Source organism: Antennarius striatus, chromosome 11, assembly GCF_040054535.1.
Source record: "Antennarius striatus isolate MH-2024 chromosome 11, ASM4005453v1, whole genome shotgun sequence".
NCBI lineage: Eukaryota > Metazoa > Chordata > Actinopteri > Lophiiformes > Antennariidae > Antennarius > Antennarius striatus.
Genome location: NC_090786.1, coordinates 19,754,302 through 19,778,153, shown reverse-complemented (window position 1 = coordinate 19,778,153; position 23,852 = coordinate 19,754,302). Strand labels below are relative to the sequence as shown.

At 44.5% G+C, this 23,852-nt stretch overlaps 1 protein-coding gene across 1 annotated transcript in view; it reads left to right on the top strand.

Moving 5' to 3' along the window:
• Positions 1 to 21,622, top strand: part of ptk7b (protein tyrosine kinase 7b) — a 70,045-nt gene extending 48,423 nt beyond the window's left edge. The window contains exons 3-20 of the mRNA XM_068328098.1: positions 4,655 to 4,757; positions 4,888 to 5,072; positions 6,055 to 6,202; positions 7,700 to 7,830; positions 9,643 to 9,909; positions 10,849 to 10,985; positions 11,118 to 11,253; positions 11,862 to 11,981; positions 12,281 to 12,430; positions 12,780 to 12,927; positions 13,946 to 14,073; positions 14,687 to 14,887; positions 15,996 to 16,157; positions 16,289 to 16,521; positions 18,226 to 18,306; positions 19,031 to 19,182; positions 19,312 to 19,490; positions 19,857 to 21,622. Coding sequence (XP_068184199.1) covers positions 4,655 to 4,757; positions 4,888 to 5,072; positions 6,055 to 6,202; positions 7,700 to 7,830; positions 9,643 to 9,909; positions 10,849 to 10,985; positions 11,118 to 11,253; positions 11,862 to 11,981; positions 12,281 to 12,430; positions 12,780 to 12,927; positions 13,946 to 14,073; positions 14,687 to 14,887; positions 15,996 to 16,157; positions 16,289 to 16,521; positions 18,226 to 18,306; positions 19,031 to 19,182; positions 19,312 to 19,490; positions 19,857 to 20,017 — 2,822 coding nt within the window. The 3' untranslated portion in view covers positions 20,018 to 21,622. The remainder of the gene's footprint in view (positions 1 to 4,654; positions 4,758 to 4,887; positions 5,073 to 6,054; positions 6,203 to 7,699; positions 7,831 to 9,642; positions 9,910 to 10,848; positions 10,986 to 11,117; positions 11,254 to 11,861; positions 11,982 to 12,280; positions 12,431 to 12,779; positions 12,928 to 13,945; positions 14,074 to 14,686; positions 14,888 to 15,995; positions 16,158 to 16,288; positions 16,522 to 18,225; positions 18,307 to 19,030; positions 19,183 to 19,311; positions 19,491 to 19,856) is intronic.
• Positions 21,623 to 23,852: the final 2,230 nt, after the last annotated feature.

Here is a 23,852-nt window from a genome sequence, read left to right as displayed (position 1 = left end):
GAAAATATATGAATTAAAGGCGAAGAAAACTATCGAGTGAAAAGCAAAAGTGAAAGAAAATTTTTTTTAAGAATGACTACTAAACATTAACATTTTGATAAAAATGTAAATATAATTTTACTTTTTTTTCTCTTTTTACTTAAACATCATTGACATTATTATTAATGAAACAATTAAAATGAACATTTTATTTAGTTTTTATATTCTACTATTGGAAAAACTCGATCCTTGCATGCGGCTTCTATGGTATATTCTGTTATTACTTTTGGGATGCACACATTTTTTTTGAAACGCATCCCAGGGATGCACTACTTTCTTGAGCTAAGATGAACTCTACATCCCAAACACACACACACACAAGCAAGTTAAGCTGTAAGCAACAACATATCAGCATCTGTGTGTTTGCACCCACACACACACACACGTGTGTCCTGTCCCTCAGCGGCGTCCATGTCTGGATCATGTAGGTGGATCAGACGGTGTTATGACAGATGTTCTCGTGTTTCCCCAACACACACTTAACAGTCGATAAAACGGCGGCCAGCTTTAATGTGAAGACCCCTCTGGCGTTAATCCTGCCTGTGTGTTTGCTCATGTGTGTGCTACTTTGCGTGCATGCTAGTATAAGTGAGGGTGGGGGAATGGTTTTTTTTTTTCCTACTTGTACTGTACATGCACTGTCGTGGAGTATATTGCCCCCCACTCCTCCCACCCTCTGCAGTGAGTTCATTTATATTGCACTCAATGGTGGGTGGGCAACTGCTGCCAGTTTCAGGTTACTCAGAGTAATTATCCCCCCTTTTGTTTTCACTAATAAACGATTTACCCCCCCCCCCATCCATCCTTTTGTCCCCACCCGGTTGCTGGGTCTCCATGGATAAATTGCGTCTGCGTACCAGGGTCAACGCTGCCGTAATGCTATCTCTCTATACGTCGCCAATGTTCGATGCTGGGATCGACCTCCAGTCAAAGCGTGTCTTATTCTCCTCAACACGCTGTCGCTAAAAGGACGGAAAGATCAGTGAGACCTCCTGAAACGTGTTTTGGGACAATCAGTGAACACATTCAGTGAATCTGCGCTTCCTCCACCAGCTCTCTGGTTTCACAGATTGTGCTTCAGCTGCTGACGCAGGGCTTCTTTACTTTCTTTGACAGCATCATACATTCCAGTGTATTGATAGTTTACATCCGCAGCTCTCATTGCCCAATTTAAAGTGATTCAGTGTCTGACATGTCTGAGTAAACGTTGCCGTCACTGGTTAGCAGACCCCATGGCTACTGACTCCAACCTCTATTTTCTCCTGTCTTGTGAGTTGACAAAATGTGGCTCCTCCAGCTTAATGACCCAGACTCCATCCATCAACCTCTCCCCTGCAGAGTGACTTTCCTCCGCTGTCATTGCCCCCCACCCCACCATCTCACTCTCTCTTTCTGCTTTTCTTGCAGTGGCATCTCTGAGTTGTCAAAGTTTGCATCCTGACCCTTTGACCTCTGTCAGCCACAGCTGATAAAATCTGACACCTCGCCCAAAAGCAGCGGGCTGATTCTGTCACGCTTTCCCCACCGCTGCACAAGGGCACGTCGTCTCTTTTTATAAACAAAGTCTATCACATGAAGCTGCTTCTGCCACATGTTCAAGTTATTTCCATATCCATATGGTGCTGCCTGTCAAATCATACCCCCAGCACCACCCCGGATAACACAAACCACCCTCACCAGGGCCGCAAATCAGCTTCTGAGTGAACAGATTAGAGCGCATGTACAGCTGCCTTTTGGCTCAGCGAGGGATGAATTGTCCAAGCATCTGCTGACACCATATCCCCCAGTTCATCTGCTATCATCCTTGCTGATAGAGCTTCCTCTACTCCTATCAGCATCATAATTATATGTACCTAATTACGGCCCGAGCTGCCAGGACTTAGTCATGCATTCTGAGAGAGATTACAGGGGAAATATTTCCCACTGATTTGTTTGAAAGGGCGCCTCCTGTTTGACAAGTGGACAGCTGGAGAAACCTGAACTGTGAATGCAGCTCTGAGCGCCGTGAAAGATTAGGATGAGTGCAAATCCGCTGCAATTTGGAAATGGAATGATAGCAGTGATTGTTTGTTACAGACTGGTTGCAACACATAGATCGAGACCCAGACAGTCACAAGACACCCATCCCATAAGGTTTCATTGTTGAAACCTTATGGGATGAGGTCAAGCGTAGTGTAATCTGCTGTAATTTCATTTATTTAATGCAGGTATTTTGTGTTTTCAGCCAAGTCGTCTTTTTCTTCCTTCCTTTTTTCCTCTTGTTAGAGTCGAGCTGCTGGGATGGGAATGATCTCACACACAGAGTGGTTAAGAACTTTTTATTTTCCTAACTAGCGTTAGACAGCAGAGGACATTCTCGTTATCGATCCAGCTGAGTCTCCTGAGGTTGACGGTTCGACGCCCACCTGCTCCTCTAGGCAGGTCAAAACAAAGCAAATTTCAGCCGTGTTTCAGAGGCCTAAGATTTTTTTTCTTCCTCTCTCCTCGTCTTCCTCCTGCTCCATGACTCATTGTTTCCCCCATCTGATGCTCTGCTTCCAGTGCAGTAATAACAGGCCTGTCTGGGGTGTCTGGCCCCCGGGTCCCCTTTGCTGGAATGCCCTTCATCGCCTCCCCTCCTCACTAAGCCCCCAGAGCAAATGGCCTCCACTCAGACATGCAACCTGTTCGTATCCTCTGCAGGACTGTCAGTTCATATACATGCATGCTTTTTTATTTGAGACACACACACACACACACACACACACACACACACACACACACACACACACACACACACACACACACACACACTCTAAAGGGCATCTGTGTTTGGGGGAAACTGCTGAGCGCTGCCAGGCGCAGATGAAGCTATAAGCCAGAAAACACCTTGTTACCCATAATCCACAGCATGCAGAACGCTGCTGGTTTCCTGCTAACTCATTGTGACGGGTCATCCGCTGACTGTGACCTCCCAGGAGTCCGTCCTCACTCAGGTGGGGGCTCATGTCGTGCATATTTCATGGATGATACCAACAGCAGCAGAAATACAGACACAGTGTTCAAACCACAGGCTGAATGGATGGAAATCACCGAGATGGAATGTCTGTCTTACACACACACACACACACACACACACAGGCTAACCCAAAATAAATTGGATGTTTGCAGCCAACTAGTCTGGAGGCTCAGTTACTGAACGCTGTACCGTTGATGATATAGAGCTGCAGTAGTTTGACACTAAACTGTATTTTACTAACTTCATCATCATTGATTAGTAAATCAAACTTTAACTCCCTTTGAACAAAATTTAAGAGAAAAAACTGCAGAATTTTTTTTACCACTTTAACAGCAGCACTTTTTTTTTTTTTTTTACATCTGTCAAGGTTTTATAACAACAAAAAAACAATAATAATAATATAGAGAATGATAGCTATATTAAAACCATCATGTAGCCATAAAATGTACATGAAACATGTTGGCACTGGTGGTGGAGGAAGATTCACATGTATGTTACAGCAGGATTTAACTTGAGGTGGCGCCTGTTGTCTGTCTGACAGGCAGGCAGGCAGTGACTTATGGAGAGGAGGGGGGGCGTCTCACAGGCTCCTTCTTAATAAAACCACATGCAAAACTACAGGACATGATAAACATTTTGTTCATACGGTGTTACGCCATGAGAATAATAACCACAGCAGCATGTTTCCATCAGTGAAGAAGACGGTTTTGAAATAAATGTATGGATGGAGCGTGGTTCTATATTGGTGATGTTTTGTCTCATCGCTCCACAGACCTCATAGAGAATACGTGAGTGCAAATCAGGGTCAGACTGGCTGACAGAAACTCTGGGTCCACTGAGCAGCCGTGAAGCAGTCAGACATGAATGAGCAGCGCTGATTCCTTCACTTCCTGCAGGAAGTTATGGGAAAAGCCATCTCATAATAATAATAATAATAATAATAATAATACACAACCCTGCTAACAGATGATGTGGAACCAAGTTCATTGATGTGTCAAAATAAAGTGAAAATACCTGCTAGATCACGCCCCTGTCTCCCAGGAGTGTGTGTGTGAATATACTTCCTGTACGGTAAAAACCACATCCTGGTATTTGTCACCGCTCCATGAATGAAGTGTGAATGGAGGGTCGGCTGGAGATCGATTTCACGCCATCTGTCCCCCCCCCCCCCCCCCCATTTGTTCTCTTGCTCAGCTGTCACTCTTGACACCAATGATCAGGTTCCGTGTTATTAGTGAGAGGGACGTGATGTCATCACGTGGTGCCGTAAATTAAACACGCCTGATCACATATGAAGAAACAAACGTTTTCAAAGCGTAAGTGTTCCGGCTCAAAGCTTGATTTTTCCCCAGTAGGACGAGTCAGTGTCCAGAGACACTGGAGTCCTCGGCCATGTTTCATGCTTCTGAGTCATAGTGTTGTCACGGCGACGTCCTCATCCTCTCCTGCCCCCATTAGCATCACAGCGCATCCCACGAGGCCAGAAGACAGGACGACCACTTAACTCAATTTTTCCGCCCATCCTTCTTCTCCATTATTCCCCCCATTCCTCCTGTTCTCCCACCCCCCACCCCCACCCCCCCACTTACGGTCTCCTCTCTTCTTTCTGCTCCACAGGGTTAGAAAGTGGTGGCGTCACCCTGAAGGAGCCCGCCTCAGAGGGGGACATCGAGAGCTCTGCTCCAGTCACGTTACGCTGTCACATTGATGGACACCCACGGTTGGTCCCCCCCCCCTTCACATTGAGTTCACCGGGTGAAGGATCATGTCGACTGTACTTCATAACTTCATAACTTTCTCATGCTCTTTTGTTCTCCTTTCTTAAACCCCTGCCCCCCCCCCCCCCTCAGTCCGACGTGTCAGTGGTTCAAGGATGGCGTGAAGCTGTTGGAGAAGAGCCATCAGATCAACAACAAGGACAGAACGCTCACCTTCAAGAGCGCCAGTCCGGACGACAACGGCCTGTACTACTGCTGCGCCAAGAACGCCGCCGGACACGTCTGCAGCAGCAGCAACTTCACACTCAACATCATCGGTGTGTGACACTGTCTGCACACACTGTAGGAGTAAACGTCTAAGGTTCTTCTGATGGTGTTAATCTGTCCGTTTTCACTACAGATTCATTTTTATTGCTGTATGAAAAAAGAAAAAAAAAATTTGAGGATGTTCTCAAATATTTAATTTCTAAATTTGTATTTTAGCAAATTTCCACACCAGAGAAGCTGGAACCCATGTTTGTTTGTTTGTTTGTTTGTTTGTTTGTTCATCGTCAGGTGCTGGTAAATAATGATGAGATATTTTCAGCTACTATTCTCACATCTTCCAGGAGTCACTGTGAAGAGGTGGAGGGGGGTGGCGGGGGCGCGGCCGTTCACGCTCAGAGTCTTTTATGTCTTTTATTATTTTATGTGTTGTTTTGTGTGTGTGTGTGTTTGTGTGTGTGTGTGTGTGTGTCAGTCTCCTGTCCATCATCTCATCAGTGCAGCACCGGCTGAACGTACATCTGTTAGAGAAACCTGACGCTCTGCTCCACTCAAATTAGCCACCTGCGGCACGCTAGGCTAGCACCTGGCTGAGGGAACAATGGGCGATTATTGCGTCTCCGGTTACAGCGGCCCCGCCCTCCGCGCCCCTATAGAGCCTCGCATTAGAGGCGGGTTGACAGATTGAGACGCGCGGTCACAGCCGGTTGAGATGAGGACTTCCTGGGTGGGCCAAACCTGAACACGTTCAGAGAACAAAGTCCTTCTGACCTTATTATTGGAATAAAATCATCTCAGGTGAATTTATGATCCGCGTTGCAAAAGGAATAGACAGAGAATAAGTCTCTCTGGGGGGCTTCATGAGGTGCTGACACACAACCTGCCTGAAGGCCACACACTCACCAGCCCCCCTCAGCTGTTGGTATCTTTTAATAAAGCCTGAAGTAAATAGGTCCAATGCAGGAACGTACACGCAGATGGAACCCGATGACTGCAGATGTAATCATTCTGATGTTTTAACCCCCCCACCTGCAGATAAGAGTTTTCCTCGGCCGGTCGTCACTCCTGAGGACGTGGTGGTGGTGAAGAACGAGGAGGCCGCCTTCCACTGCCAGTTTACCGCCGTGCCGCCGCCCACGCTGGAGTGGTACCACGAGGACGAGCTGCTGACAAACAAGTCCCGGTACGTTGAGGGTTAAATATCACCAGTGTGACACTTCTGTCGTTTCCCTCTCCCGCCCTACCTATCCACATCCTGACATCACTTTAGTTCTCCTTGTATTATATATGAGCTCCAGCTTTGTGAGGTGGAGCTGAGGGTCAGAGGTCAGTGTCCTAGCCTTCAGATGGATTGGACAGTAAAGAATATTATTCCTGGAACAGAGACATTCCTGCAGTCTGCCGTACATTTAATTTAATTTTAAATTTCATGTATTTATTTTTACATCACCTTCTGCCGAGGACTCTGAAGCGTTAAAGAAAGTAACCCCTGAAGCTACGACCATCTGCTCAGCGCGGCCTGTACATTCGACAGGAACCACTTCCTGTCGTTCCAGTTCTGCATGCAGGCCTGCAGAAGCTCCGACTCACACACACTCTGCCGTCGTTGGTGTTCAGTGTGACTGTTGTGATCAGTTAGTGACTCCTATATCAACAGTGAGTCAGCTGTGTAATGAGCCTGTCAGAGGCAGGTGTGATCACCTGGCCAGTCATGAGTCAGCGCTGGGATTACAGAGAGATATTACTATAATACACACACTCACACACACTGTATCCAGAGCAGCCTAGTGTGTGTGTGTGTGTGTGTGTGTTCTTTTTGTTGTTGTATGTGTATTTATTGATGTGGGCTCCTACAACGCAGCTGCCCTGTGGAGATTATAATCTTTATTGTTAATATTATCTTTGTTTACATAACTCCATCTAGATTATATGTGAATGCTGAGCACACACTCTTTTCCATAAACATAATTCTAAGAAAAAAACACACCAGTGAGAGCTGCAGGCTGTCTTTGTAGACAGAAGAATTTCTGCCCCATGTGTCAAACCAACGCTGGAGGTAAAAATACACTCCGGGTCGTGCACAAATGGAATCTTGTGTGACTATAAGGACGATTGGCTTTGCTAGTTTGTGCGGGTGTTTTATTCTGTGTGTGTTGAGAGAGGAGTAATGTTCCGCAGCCTTATCCGGTGGAAAAACCAGTTAATGTCTCCCCCCTGCTATTGACCATGGAAGACGAGAAGATGAAACAGAAGAAATCAAGTCCTCCTGAGGGAATGTGGTTCAGAACCAGACCGACCCCCACCGACGAAAAACATTCAGAAAATCCACGACATCTTAACTGCATCCAGGGGCGCCTTCACTGACTCCACATCCACCTGTCCCGCCAGCTTCACGCTGACTTTGTCACACGGCCGTGGTGTGTGTGTGGAGCTGATTCCTGCGCTGGGGGAGACGTGCAGCTCCTTATCTTTCATCCCTAATTGCTTTCCTCCCGTCCTTCACTGGCGCTGATGCTCCTGTCAGCCTGCCAGCGTCTCAAAGCTCCAAACTTAGTTTAAAAAGAAAAGAAAAACTCTGTGTGTGTGTGTGCACGTGTGTGTGTGCGTGCGTGCGTGTGTGTGTGTTGAGCCGGTGTGAACGGAGCTGGAATGATCCGTCTGATCCTTCTCGTCTCCTCAGTCTCTTCCTGCTCTCCAACGGCACGCTGCTGATCACCCAGGTCAAACCCAGGAACACGGGGACCTACAAGTGTGTCGGTCGTGGCCTCAGGGGGTCCCAGGTCACATTAGAGGCCTCCCTCCTCAAAGCAGGTACACACGTGAACACACACACACACACAAAGACACACATATTTACAGTTGTTGTCCTGCTGTTGAACACCTGTGATGTTGTAATATGAAAGTGAAGGAGGGGGGGCATTTGGATGACATATTTATCCTGCCCTCCATCTCTTTTCTGCTGCCCTCCCCTCTTCCTTTGGCTCAGTCGCTTCCAGCCGATGATAATCACATTCCCATACTGACATCCGGCACAGCTGCATCCACTCCACACACCACCAGAACACTTTCCTGCTCCCCCTCTTTCTATTCCTCCAACAGTCCAGGTCGTTCAGCTCAACCAGCTCTTCTCCACAGAACAATCGCTGATAAATTCATTACGTCGTTCCGGATCGTGGGGGATTTCCGATTTTTAGAACTCGTGGAGGAGGCGTGTTCTATGATGCGGCTTATGGAGAGATCAAACCTTCAGGGGTGCCAGTGAGCGTCACACCAGCCAGGTGCACGAGTACGCACAAGTTAGCTTGTGTGTAAACAGGATGGGTTGCATTGCTGTCAGCGCCTTCAAGATAGAGTTGGTTTTATTTATTTAACCTTAATTCAACTAGGAAAATGTCTGATTGATTACAACAAACACAGAATTTCTCAGTGATTTTACAAGATGTACTAAAGTAGAAAGAAATTCATCAGTTTTCAACATGGATAGATCAAGAGCTGCAGGAGTCGGTCCAAACATTTACAGCCAGATGTGCTTTAAATGTTTAAAGTCACTATAAATGCATCTCGTGACAGCAGCTCTCTGAGACGACGGTCATTTTTTTCAAATGATTCCAAACAGCTGGAGAAACAGATCGAAAAGCATCATTTCTGAATGTGACGCAGATTTAAAGAAAACACAATAAACACCAGGAGGGACGAATCCAGGCTACCGGTGCAGCCGTCAAACTCCAATCCAACTCCAATAGTAAAGAGAGAGGACAGAGGAAGGTGCTTGTTGCTGGATTGTTTACACTGAAGAGTGTTGTCTCAGATGAAAGTATGACTCAGTCGTGTGATTATGGGGTGGTGAAATGTTTGCTGTCTCAGAGCCGTCCCTGGGATTTTTCGTCTGACAGCAGAAACTCACTGGGCTGTTGAACTGATTACGTAACATGGGAACTGTCACACATTAAAGAGATTAAGAGATCAGGTCTGGGGTCCATGCAGAGAAATGATTTTGTCTCAAACACACAAACCGTCAGTGTTTAATATTGAACAGAAAGCCAATTGTTTCCTGTCTCACCATGAATAACTTTAAACATCAGATTCGGCGTAGCACCAAAGAGCGGTAGGATCTTCTCGTCTCCCTGATCAGCCGGCGTTCTGAAGTACAAGTGTACACAAGTCAGATATTTTCTCTGGGCTTAAGGCTGGAATTTCTGTTCGTATCAGGGTCTCAAGTATGTTTTTCCTCCCGAACAGCCCCCTTTACCCCCAGGGCTTTTGGATTAGAACGGTTCAACTGTATCTGAGGTTGCAACCCAGTGAACTGCAGCTCCACTTAAATACCTTAATTCACTTAATCTGATGGTAATCCCCACAGGCATTATAGAGGATTGTGTCACAGTAGAATTCAGTATTTAGGGGACATGTTTAAACAGTCACTCCGTCGTGGCTCCGCCTCTTTCGTTTTGCTGCTTGTCCTTTGGTCGACCAGCGCCGCTCCTCTCTCATCAGCCGACAAGTGCGTGTGTTGTTGACTTTTGGTTTAGATCTTACATTCACTAAATTATTACCCAGAGCCTTGAGGAAGTGGATGTCATCTTTAACATTCAAGTTAAATGTTCTCTCTCTCCTGCACTGCAGAATTAGAGGACATGGTGCCCAAGATGGCAAAGGTCTTCACGGCGGACACCCTGCAGAGGGTGGCCTGTCGTCCCCCACGTGGCCGACCTGAGCCCGAGGTCTGGTGGGAGCGAGGAGGTCAGCGTGTTCCCACGGAGGGCAGGGTGTACCAGGACGGCCTGGACCTGGTCTTCAGTCCCACGGAGGAGGGCGATTCAGGGACCTTCACCTGCGTGGCCCAAAACAAGGTCGGACGCAGGACGCAGGAGGTCACCTTCACCGTGGCGAGTGAGTCCCCCCCAAGATTTCTGTAAAGGATGCTATCCGTTTTACGCACAAATCCAAAGTCCAGTATATCAGGAATAAATTATCAAAGACACTTGGTATATTGTATAAAACTAAATACATATTGAATAAGAAATGTCTGCACATGTTGTATTCGTCACTTGTGCTTCCATATCTTTCCCACTGCTGTGAAATCTGGGGAAAAACATGTAAAACATACTGTATATAGATCCTGTCATTAAATTGCAAAAAAGGGCAATAAGACTAATTAATAAAGTAGGGTTTCATGATCACACGGTTCAACTTTTCATAAAATCAAATCGATTGAAATTTGTAGATATTGTAAAGTTAAATATGTTAAAAATTGTGTTTCCAACTGTAAATAAGGACATTTCTTTAACCATTCAATCCTCTTGCAAACTAAGAAAAAGCACATATAACCTCTGAGGTCTATTAAAGCAAGAAGAAATGTCAGGCAAAGATGTGTGTCTGTACTAGGAGGGAAACTCTGGAATGATTTGGAAGATGAAATCAAGTTGATAAAAATTCAGTCTAGATTCAAGAAAAAAATTAAATATGAGTTAATTGCTGGTTATAAATGATTGTAAATTTGCTGAGGTGAAATCATTGGATAGTGGTGAATAATTCAATTTATGTGGATATTGTTGAAAACCAAAAGAGTGTTGATGTTGTTGTTCTGATCAAGTTGTGTTAATTAGGGCAGGGTTATATAAGCATTTTGCTTCAGCCCAGTCCTTTTTTGGTTATTATTAATATAATTGAAATATGTTTTGTTTTTTAAAATGTGAAATATGAATAACCAAAACAAATTTCATTCATTCATTCAAAGTCATCAGAATATACCTGTAGCTGCTGATGTGTTACGTGTGTGTTGTGATCCCGTGTGATCATCGAATGCATCTGCTGCGTGTTTGTCCACAGCTGCCCCCGTGTGGGTGAAGAGGCCTCAGGACAGCCAGCTGGAGGAGGGGAAACCCGGCTACCTTCACTGTCAGGCTCAGGCCAACCCTGAACCTGAGGTCACCTGGTTCCGCAACAACCTCATCATTACACCAGAGGTCAGTTCCTACGCAACAAAACACACAACCATCGATTTGTGATGTGCTCAGATTCTGGAGTCAGGGGCATTCAGGTTCCCAAAGGAGAAGGAGTGGAGGTGAGATGATGGGACAGTTTTCTTTTCCTCCCAGGACTCTCGTTTCAAGCTGTACCCTAACGGCACCCTCAGGATCAACAACGTGGAGGTGTACGACGGCCAGATGTACGGCTGCCAAGCAGAGACGGCCGGCGGCCGGCTGTCTGCGCAGGCTCGAGTCCTGGTGCTGGGTAAGCTGTGAGGGAACCACACCAGTCAGTCAGGACTTAGTTATTTCACACCATCGCTAAAAGATAATGTAGAACAAGTGAAATGGACTCCGGGGCATAATGAGTAACGCAGCGATGACAGCGAATTTAATACAAATGGGATCATGCCTGTGAGCAAGAGTGTGTTGATGTGCGTTGCCTAAAATGGAAAGAGCGTGTCTCTGTTGTGTCTCCATGATAAATCCCTCTCAGCGTAGCTCCCCGCTATAGGATTACTGTGATAAATGAACCGACGTGCTGTTTTGACTCTGATGCAGCTCAGCGTTAGATCTGAGTTTACATCTAGTCGTATTTCCCTGGACGTGTTTGGACAGGACTTGCGTCAGCTTTCTGTCATTTATTGCACAGCGTCAGTTTGCACAAAAGAATCAGAATCAGAGTAAGACAGAAGTTACAGCAGCTCACGATGCAACAAAGTTTGCGTATGTCAGCGCTCACTGGGGAGCGAACGCAGTGTCGCTCTGAGTGAAGCATCATGGGATCGGACAAGAACAGAAAGATAACACCGATAAATGCCGATGCATACGTGATCCGTGATGCATGTGTGGTGTTTTCACTTGTGTTTTCAGAGAAGTTGAAGTTCACGCCGACCCCCCAGCCCGCTCAGTGCCTGGAGCTGGATAATAAGATCACCATCCAGTGCTCTGCTAAAGGCAGAGAGACCCCCACCATCCGCTGGACCAAAGCAGGTGTGCACCCCATCAGCCTCACCTCGTTGTAACTGCAATCAGATAAGAAATGAAAATGCATCATGTGGAATGCAGCGGGTGCTGTTCTTTCCCGTCATGCTAATGATGACAGATGTTGTTTCGTAAGAATATCCAGAAACACGATCTCCAATAAATCCGCTGTGATGAAGATCATTCATCGCGAATGTCTTCACCCTTCGCCCGTCTGTGTTTATGTGGAGTTGGTTTAATTCCCTGAATTCCTCCCTGAACACCAGTTTGCATCTTTAATCCCAGAGCCTCTCTGTCGCCCCCTGCAGACGGAGGGGAGCTGCCTCCTCACGTGGAGCAGAGGAACGGTCAGCTCCACTTCACCAAAGTCACCCGCAGCGACGCCGGCGACTACTCCTGCATCGCCTCCAACAGCCTTCAGGGGGAGATCAGAGCCCTGGTGACCCTCACTGTGGCCGGTAAGCCGCTCGCGAATCGGACCAATGAGAGAGAGGCTCCGCTACCGTATTAGTCATTCCCACCACATCCAAAGCGCTTGTGGTCTCGGTGCCTCTGAGAGTGGTTTATGAATAGACAGTCACTTATCCTTCTCATCGTGTGGCAAAGATGGCAGCATTTGTTGTGTGCATGGTGGCCCCTTTGTAGCCCAGTAATGAATAGCGTTTGGGTTTTAGATGTGAACCACTTTCTATAATGGAGATGCTGTAACCCAGCTGTGGTGCGACTACATTGATGATGTGTGTGTGTGTGTGTGTGTGTGTGTGTGTGTGTGTGTGTGTGTGTGTGTGTGTGTGTGTGTGTGTGCAGTGTACATCCGCTTCAAGGTGGAGCCTGAGAACACGACGGTGTACCAGGGCCACACAGCCGTCCTGCACTGTCAGGTCACTGGTGACCCCGAGCCTCACATCCACTGGATGGTCAAAGACAAGACGCTGGACATCAGCAAGAACAGGAGGTAAAGGAAGCACCGCTGTGATTACAGTGTGTGTGTGTGTGTGTGTGTGTGTGTGTGTGTGCATTCATTACGGATTAGACCAGTAACTTAAAAGCTGATTTATATGGCTTTATTTGTGTTTTTTCCACCATAAGAGGTGTGTGTGTGTGAAGTATCTGTTTAAAACACAATCAGACTGTGATAGCGTCTTCCTCTGCGCATTATCACGTCCGTCTATCTGTCTCGTATGTGTGAAAAAGGTAGCGGCTTATAGTCAAGAAAATACAGTGGTCCTGGTCATAAAATGTTCCTTTACCTTGACTTAAAGTACAGGAATGAAACTGCCTACACATACTTCATTCTAAACACACACACTTACTTCTCACTGCGGTGCTGTTGTGATGATGTGTTAACAGCTGCATTATTATTATTAGTCCTGCATACAACTCAGAGTGTTCTAATCCAAGTGGCTCTGCAGCTGGACCTCCTTCTTCTTCTTCTTCTTCTTCTCAGATTTTGTGAATAAAAGAAGCAACAACTTTTGTGGTTTTGGTTTTGCTATTGATCATTCATTGATCAGACTTTGAGGCAGCCACCTGCCAATCAACAGGTGTCATTTATGAGTTGGGAACAAGCGTATTTTGAAACTTTTGTGCCGTTATGAGTCTGTCTTGGTCCTGGGATGGCCTTAAGAGACAAAGCTCACATGAAAAAGCACCTGATTCAGAAAAGGGAACACCCGCTTTGTTTTGTACTTTAAATCATCTGTTTTGTTTCTTTTGTTCCATGTATGCATGCAAAACGTCAACCTTAGAAGTTTCTAGTGCAGGTTATTTCACCGCTACCAGTAGTGTGAAATAGTCTCATTATGTTTTCTGCGTATAGAAACTACATTAGGATGTCAGAATGAGTGCTGAAGTTGCTGAATGTGAATGACATCAGTTTTAAAGTTCATCTCTGGCCTGTTGAGCCTCTTTTGGGCTCCTTCTTTTGTTAGTTATGAATTCTGGACGTTCATCTTTCCCCTTTTTTGTTCCAGGATCCAGAAGATGCCCAATGGCTCCTTGGTGATCAAAGACGTCACCACGGATGACACGGGTAGATACACATGTGTGGCCGGGAACAGCTGCAGCATCAAAGACCGTGTGGCCCGGCTGTACGTTGTGGGTGAGTCGAACACAAAGATGGACACACACACACGTTTAAATAATAAAGGTGCACACACATGATGTACGCAGGGCTTACAAGCCCAGGATGAAGGCGTTCATTAAACCTTCACCCTGCGCCTGTCATCCATCTGGACACATTAATAACGGCAGCTGCAGCTCTGAGGCCACAGCTGTCACTGAGGCGACGGGTTTGGGTCGGTGCTACATTTAATAACGTCTCACACTCGGAGGCTGGAGCTCAAATCACACCCACACATTTTCACCATTGTCCAACAGCAACTGTGTTTCCTCTGAAGCAGCACAGTCGTCCAATTCAGTGTAGATGTTTGTCGTGTCTCGTCAGGGTCGGCGTGACTCACGGTAATGTGGTGAAGGAAGTGTTTTTATTAGCATCCAATGCTAATAACTTTGATCAGACAAGGAACCACAGTTGTTTAGGTCAGAGGATTTGTCTGACAGATTTCTAAAATGGATTTAATTCAATCAAAACTGTAGTGGAATTAATTTTTTTTTCTATTAAGGTTTACAATTTTAGGCTAACGCTGAAACAACAAAACGTCCTGACACACACTATGATGTTGAGGTTCCTAACTGCTTCCTGTGGCCCACAGAAAAACCAGTGCATACGTTTGATCAAGATGAGGACAAGGCTCCTTACAAGATGATCCAGACCATCGGCCTGTCGGTGGGGGCAGCGGTTGCTTACATCATCATTGTGCTCGGCCTCATGTTCTACTGCAAGAAGAGACGCAACGCCAAGAGGCTGCAGAAGGGTCAGGATGGAGAGGAGCCGGAGATGGAGTGTCTCAACGGTGGGTTTGTTAGAGCAGCACCGTGGGTCAGGACGGGGTGTTTGCTGCCATCTAGTGGTAATCCTGTGTCCTGCAGTATATTTTGACAAGCCTTCAATTGTGTCCCAGTCCAACCAGTTAAACAAAGCCATCCCATCAGCGGTGAACAGATGTAGCTACAATATTTCAGCTTTATTAAGACAAGTCCTGAATCCCATAATGCAACTCATGTCCTCTGATGCAACACGTCACACAAATAACATGTTTCAACTGTTTTAGTGTAAAAATGAACAGCTGATGCATGGAAGCTTATTTGTCCCTTTTTTTTTTCTTCTTTGTTGACCACCAAAAAACTTGTAACAGAGAATATCATCAGACTCACAAACATTCCACAAGTTTGTTCAGTCAAGAGAAACCTAATGAGCTTTACATAGTAACCATAGCAACCTCTTAACTATACGTATATCATGTAATTCGGGGTTGTTGTTTTTTACCTTGTTGTGACAATGATGTCAAAGTTTTGTCTTACATTTACAAACTGTTTGAACATGAAAGACAATATTTTACTGACTCAACAATTTCATATCTAATAAACACAAAATAAAAAATAAAAATAACTACTGTACTGTTTTAGGTTGTGAACAGATTTTTTATGTGTTCATGCACTGATCCACCAACTCTAACAGTAAAAAACTTATTTTAAACCTCAGAAAAAAAAATTGTCATTGTGAAATTTAATTCTACCTTCTAAAGTTATGCTTGGATTTACTTCTTGAACAGCACAGATCTTAACTGTACAATACTAACCTATATATATATATATGTGTGTGTGTGTGTGTGTGTGTGTGTGTGTGTGTGTGTGTGTGTGTATGTATATATATATATATATATATATATATATATATATATATATATATATATATATATATATATATATATAAAGAGAGAGAGGTTGCACAAAATAGATGGCTACATGATATTCACTTATTGTGGGTTTTATTAATTCATAAAACAACTGATCGATTGATTCTTCTCACTTTTACCTGTGTCTTATTTCTAGTTTACTGTAGATACCTGTTGAGATGAGTGCTGTCTCTGACCTTTGACCCTGTGGGTTGTGTTTTACCAGGGGGTGCTGTTCAACACAATGGTCACGCCACCACAGAGATCCAGGAAGAAGTGGCTCTCACCAACATGGGTACCACGGCAACAACCGAGAAACGCCACAGCCATGTCAACAACGATAAGCTCAGCTTTCCTCGAGCAAACCTACAAACCATCACGACTTTAGGTAGTCTCCTTCTAGAAGCTCCTTTGTGAACATCTGGGCCACGTGTCACCTGATGAAACCAGAGCGTGTCTTTTCCTGACTGATCTCTCCTGAACTGACTGATTTCTCCTGTGACGTGTGAACCTGTTCAGGTAAAGGGGAGTTCGGTGAGGTGCTGCTGTGCAAAGCCAAAAGTATCGAGGAGGGCGAGGAGGAGACGGTGGTGTTGGTGAAGAGCCTTCAGACCAGAGACGAACAGCTCCAACTCGACTTCCGACGTGAAGCTGAAATGTTCGCCAAGCTCAGCCACCCCAACGTCGTCCGCTTGCTGGGGCTGTGCCGGGAGGCGGATCCCCACTACACCATCCTCGAGTACTATGACCTGGTAAGGACGAGTCCCCCTATGTGATCCTCGAGTACTATGACCGAAGGACGAGAATGATGAAGAGGAGACAGGGACAGAGCAGCAGGATGTCAATCAATCAATTAGTCAATCAACTTTCATTTATATAACGCTTAATCACAACGTCAGACATCTCAAAGCTCTTAAATAGACAGAGAAACCCACTGAACCCTCCAGAGCAAGGATAAGCAACAGTGGCAGGGAAAAACTCCCTCATTGAGGAAGAAACTCCGGGCAGGACCCAGACTCTGGAGCGCGGTCATCCACCTTGACCTGTTGGTTGAAAAAGAAATAAGCCGGGGGATAGAGACAGGACAAGAAAAAGAAAGAGAGGCAGAGAGAGAGTGGCAGATAGTAAATAACTCCCTTTAACGGGAGAGACAGAGAAAAATACCTTATGCAGCCTAGGCCTACAGCAGTAGAATCTGTTATTTCTAATTGTAGGCTCTATCAAAGAGGAGGGTTTTTAGTCTACTCTTAAATAATCTAAGGGTGTCTGCCCCCCGGACCGAGGCTGGGAGGTCGTTCCAGAGTAAAGGGGCCAGATAGCTGAAGCTTCTGCCTCCTGTTCTAATCTTATAAACCCGACGGGTCACCAGAAATCCTGCATCCTCGGATCGAAGGGCCCTGGGGGGGTGATGCACTTCAATGAGATCTTCAATGTAAGATGGAGCCTTACAGTGGAGAGCTTTATATGTGATCATGAGGACTTTGAATTGTATTCCATAATTAATCGGGAGCCAATGTAGGGATGCTAGGACAGGAGAGATGTGTTCTCTCCTCCCAGTTCGAGTCAGTAAGCGGCAGCTGCATTCTGAACTAATGAAGAGTCTCTAATGGAGGAGCTAGAACAGCCCAACAATAAGGAATTGCAGTAATCTAATCTAGAAGTAACAAAGAAATGAATGATTTTTTTCTGCGTCTTTAAAGGATAAAAGATTTCTAACTTTAGCAATGTTTCATAAATGAAAGAAGGCTGTCCGGGATACAGACTTAATATGAGAATCAAAGGACAGATCTTTATCAAAAATCACTCCCGAGTTCCTGACTTCATCAGTAGAGGATAGAGAAATGTGATCTAAGTGAATGATAGTGTTAGAAAAGTCATCTCCAAGATGCTGAAGCCCAATAATCATAACTTCAGTTTTGTGAAGATGTTGGTTCTGGTTGAGGGTAGAAAGACCAGTTAAAGCTCCTGGTTTCCACAAGATCAGTTTGGTTCACAAGAAAGAACCTTCCATCCACAATGGCACCAGACTGTTAGATGTTAGAGTTCTCCTCTAGAAGAGAAGATGTCTGGTTTGTTCACAGAGTTTGGTAAAAATCTCAGACAGGAGGAATTTCTCTGAATGTTGGTGTCAAGAACTGGAAAAAGTCACTCGGTGTGTTTGATACAAGATAAGAGAACTTGGATCTCAGTGGGAATAAAAACCTCTTTCAATTTGATTTAATCTGTAACATGAAGTGGATCCCAGAGAAGATTTAACAAACGACTGATTGCCATTATTTATTAAGTTCTGCATTCACAAACATCTGTTCTAATTCTGTTCTAAACCCCCCTAACGGTATGACCTAGAAGCACCCCTGCCCTGAAGTACTGTGACCTTTTAAGGAAGCGTCTGAGCGACTGAAGAAATACCATGTGTGTGTTTTTAACTGATGTGAACTTTTTTGTTTTTATTTTAGGGAGACCTAAAGCAGTTCCTAAGAATTTCCAAATGCAAAGACGATAAGGTCAAATCTCAGCCAATCAGCACCAAGACCAAAGTAAGTGTTACACATTTGTACCATGAAGGACAGCAAACAACATCCTGCACTTCTACCATAAAGATTATTAGAGACGGAAGTAAGAGAGTCACGCGTTTGATCTCTACAGATATCTGACAGGCAGATACTTTCTCTCGTTTCCCTTTTTTTTTTGACTGTAGATGCTGATCTGTGTTAACATCCTGACTCAAGAGAACACAAATCTGTGAATGTATGAAAGTTATTGATCTTTGTGGGACTGCAGTGGGAAATCACAGTAAATGCAGGAAAACTGTGATTTCCAGTCTTATTTTCAGCCTGTGATATCTAAATAACTCATTTTGAACTCTTTATTATCTGATAATGATGTTAATATTGAACACATCCCTCTGACAAATGTATTTCAGTGTAAATGTATAAATGACTTGTTCACCAGCTCCAGTAGCAGTAGAGCAGTTCTCACGTCTGACCACTAGCTGTGAAGCTGCTGCTGCTTACTGTTGTAAAGGATCAACCAAACACAACCAACATGTCTGGTTTTTCTTATCTCACAGTTTAATGAGTTGTTTAGTCTGTTCAGTGTGTGTGTGTGTGTGTGTGTGTGTGTGTGTGTGTGTGTGTGTGTGATTTTTTGTTTTTTCAAAATACTGGAACTGATGCAGCCAAAAAACAAAAAAATCATCCGAGTATGATCCGCTCCGCTTTACCTTGAGTTTTATTTTTTTTATCTATTTTTTTTTTCCAGGTTTCCATCTGTGCCCAGGTGGCTCATGGGATGGAGCACCTTTCCAATCACCGTTTTGTCCACAAAGATCTCGCTGCCCGGAACTGTCTGATCAACAGTCAGCGGCGCGTGAAAGTGTCGTCACTCAGCCTCAGCAAGGACGTCTACAACAGGTCTGGAAGAACAGCAGCTTCGTTCAGTAGCGATCATCGTTCAAACGAACCACCAGCTTCGTTCTCCTGGTTAATCGGACCTGTTGTCTCTCCCGTGTCCGTTGTGTGTGTGTGTGTGTGTGTGTGTAGCGAGTACTACCACTACAGACAGGCGTGGATCCCGCTGCGATGGCTCCCGTCCGAGTCTGTGTTTGAGGACGACTTCTCCACCAAATCTGACGTGTGGGCCTTCGGAGTGTTGATGTGGGAGGTGTTCAGTCACGGGGAGCTGCCCTATACCAAACTCAGCGACGACGAGACGCTGGAAGGTCAGTAGCAGATCGACCATCATCGACCAGGACGCGTCCCCGCCTGAGAATCCCTTCAGCAAACAGAACCAACTGAACGAAGTGTCTATGTTCCTCATGTCTTTGGTGTTAAGGGGCTTAAACGTTAAAGTATTGCATAACCACAGGAGTGCTCAAATGTATGACTTCCAGGTTAAAATCCGTTTCCAGTCTTCTTGTTTTCTACTGATTAGAATATTGATTCATTGAGTTCCTCTCTGCTTCCGTATGCTTCAATCAGAAGAGTCGTTCAGATTGTTACACACTGTGTGACATTTATCCAGAAAGTGTTGACACGACTCTGCTTCCTGATTGGTTTACCTCTCTCCTGGATCTGTGCTCCTCCAGGTCTAAAGACAGGGAAGCTGAAGCTTCCTGTTCCGGACGGATGTCCCTCCAAAATCTACAAGCTCATGGCTCGATGCTGGGCGCTGAGCCTCAAAGAGCGCCCCTCCTTCACCGACATCGTTCACGCCCTCGGGGATCTGCCGTCTGACAGCAAAGTCTAAGGCGACCACGAAGGGACTTCTAACCAGCGCCCTTCTTTTACAAAGTAAAGACAGGAATGCTGGATTATCAATCTCGTTCATTTCAGGGAAGAGAGTTGAGAGGAACTCGTTTTAATATGCATTTCAAACTGTCGCTGTTTGGATGAGACCTTTATTTTTTACTTTATTGGTGGTAACACTCATATTTGTGTGTGGATGGCTTCTTGTGAGCAGTGCTGTGAGTTTACGTTTGCCTTAACCCCACCCCCCCACCCCACCTACCTATCACCCACTCTGTGGTTCTATTGTGACCCTGCCTGTCCGTCTGTGGCGGTTCTGTCCCAGAGACACTTTTCTTGATGGAGCCACACAACCTCAGTGCCTCTACCCCCCCCCCCCCCCCCACTCCTCCAGCGGCCATCTATGGACAGATTAATGGAGATTATCAGACAGACGTTTTTGGGAGAAACCCCTTTCTGCAGGTTCTCCGTTCTGTCGAGTGTTTTCTCAACCAAGGAAGAAGAAGGAAGGGAAAACAGGAAACAACGCGTCTGAAGACGTTCTCCATCGTCCGTTTTTAAGAGTGTTGAGTGAAATCATTTCAAACCCGTTCGTTCAAATCCCCCGACTGTACCGCCCTAATCCCGGAGGAGACGCTGAACTACTCGGTCTATCAAAGACCACAATCCTCCAAAGTGTGTGTAAGCGTGTGTGTTCCCTTGCTCCAGTTGTATGTTCAAAGAGAAGGTGGGTTTGCGTGAAGGTTCGCCGTCTTGCACCGCTTGTGATTTGTGAACATGATGAGACTTGTGGAAAAAAGCAATCTGTGTTACGATAACACATCAGGAACACAAACAGATCAAGTTTATAGCCAAGGATTACAGAGGACTTTGGGGCCCCTGTGGCCCCCTGGATGTTTTTACGAGTGTGTTCTCTTGTATTAACTTTGAGGTGCTTCTTGGTTACTACCAACGGGGATAATACCCATCATACCACACTAATCATGTCGTCTCAGGCGCAGGGATGCAGCCTATCACCGTGTTTAACCTGAGACAAACGTCATTCAGTCCAATCACGGTTCCCCCTCTGGGGGGGCCGGGTGTTTGTGGACCATCACACCAACACGATGTGTACATAATATAGAAGCCATGCACTAACTTGACTTAAAGAATATCCCTCTTTATCATGGTGTGTAGTAGGACGTGCAGGTGCCTGTTTATTTATGATGAAGGTCCTGTCTTTTTTTTTTTAATGTGTGTATAATAGGAAGGTACTGATGTATTCATTCTCATGGTCAATCAGTGTGGTGATTAGCAGAAAGTGCTAACACAAAGGAGGTCAAAAGAGTGACCTCTGGTCACCAGTACTCGTTTTAAGTGCCTGGTAAATGAAGGATTTTCTCAACTGTTTCCTCTTTTTTTTTACGTTTTCTAATCAAATGCAATGGCCTTTGTTTATGAACTTGTTTTTTATACCTTGTTTTGTGTACTGTTTTGTTTTTATGAATGCTAGGCGCTCACACCTGTATATCCCCTTTTTTTTTTAATCTGCTTCAGCAAATGTTGACCATAATCACAGATATATACAAAAGTATACATGCTGCTGTCAATAAAGGTTCACAGTGTTTTCCCAGCGTGTTGTCAATATTAATACCACATCAGGAGTGCTCTGCTTTTGTGTCTTTCATCTCTCTTTTTGAAATGAAAATCAATATGTCTGTGTGTTATTCAGTCACAAACTGTTTTAATCTCTTATTCAGGCTATGCTGCTTCTGAAACACATTTAATCGAATGCAATCGGGTTTTCAAACCAATCGTGGGAAATTGTGAACTTTTTCCATTCAAAGTGAAGTGTTGTCATGGCGGTTCCAGCTCAGTGTGGTGCCACACAGTTTATTGTGTGGAGGGTTACCCAACGCTGACAAGCCTGAACAAGTTGATTTTCTGACAACGTTTGATCTGATCCCTGTAATTGAAAAAGAGACTTACAGTCAATGGAATGCCTTTGAAAAACACATATAGAAAGTGGATGTCGTTCATATTAATACGTTTCAATATAGAAAACATCCAACCGCAGTAGTCCATGCCTTCCTGTCCGATTGATAATCCAAAGAGTTGCTCTCTTTCACCACTAGAGGGAGGCGGACATCTGTAGCTCTGAAGGAGTCTGATCATAAAACAGGAAGTTTATAATAATAATAATTGATTACATTTATATAGTGCTTTTCTGGATACTCAAAGTCGCTTTTACATTGGATCCATTACTCATTCATCCCTCATTCATACTTGGTGATGGTAAGCTACTTTAGTTGTTTTTAGATGTTAAAGAGTACGTTTGCGTTCCTCTAGATTAGCAATATTGTTCTCCTTGGGTGTGATGACTACATTATTATTTAAAACCTTTTCTAATTTGACGACCAGCTCATGTTAGAGTTCTTCCAGTGGTTCCTTCCAGACTTTGAGAGGTTTGCTTTTATTGTAACTTACAGTTTTGAGAACAAAATCACTATGCTTATCATCAAAATGTGGTATTTAAACCTAAAAAAGCTGAAATTACTCCATGTGATGGGCATGACAAATGTATTTCTTTAATGTAACACCAAATGCAACTTTTACTAACTTCTACAGTATGAAAATGATTCAACCTCATGATGACAAGAAAAACAATCACTTTTCAGGGACCAGTTTTGCTCTGACCTGCTACTAATGTCCATATTCAGACTCTACTGCTGCGGTGTCAAACTTATTTTCACCAAGGGCCACATCAGCAAAATGACTGTCCTCCAAAAGCCAGATGGAACTAATAAATGTAAGTCAATGTAATGTAAAATAAATATAACTACTCCTCAGTGTTAGATAACTCTAAATTTATGACTTATTAAAGTTACAAAACATTACGGTAGCACTGAAAAATGTTTGCTTGTTGCTCTCTTATATTAGTCAGGTTACGAAACCCACATACAACTCAATCGGGTCAAACTATCTAAGCGAATGAAGAAAAATAGCATCAAACATAAGTTAGGACACTAACTTTGTTCAAAACATTTTTGTCACTGTTAAAATGGTCTTAATTACTGCATTATGGGAAATGTAGTTTTGGTCAAAGCACACTTTTGACCTATTTATTTTCAGACACTGACCTTTTAAACTCTTGTGGGCCACATGAAATGATGTGGCGGGCCACATTTGGCCCCCGGGCCTTGAATTTGACACATGTGCTCTACTGCGTTCTTGAGGAATCATAACCCCTTATATTCATGTATTAATTTCTCATGCATCATCACTGATGCCACCATGCTTCAGTTTAGGTGGAGTTTTCTACTCAGCATCAGCTCTACACACAAAAGATGCTTGTGTGTCTGCACAGAGCATGATCCCAAAACATCTGTCTCATCTAGATGTTCTTTCTTGGGTTTTTGGGTCAGAAGTGAAGAACATCTTGTAGTTTGGACGTGGAAATCTGTAAATTCAGGCCTCAACAAAAAGAACTGATAGACTCTACAGCTAACAACTATGTGGGCTGGCTCACTGTTTTACCAACATCTGATTTGCACATGTGTGTTCTTATTAGGGATGACGTTCACAGAATTGAGTCAGTAAAACTTAGAATCTGCTGTGATGAATTATTTAAACTTCTTATGTGATTCACTTATTGCAAAGAGCTAATGAAAACTAGGGAACCTGATGTGTTGGTGGATGAATAATGCTTCCAACTATGTGAAGTACTTTTATCTTTCAGTGCTGTTAGATTTTGCATGATTAATTTGCAAACCCAGGAAAAGTCATGAGGCTTCTACTCATTCAGTACTTGTGAAAGTCTTCTTCAAGGTCTCCTCATTGTTGAAATTCTCAATGTT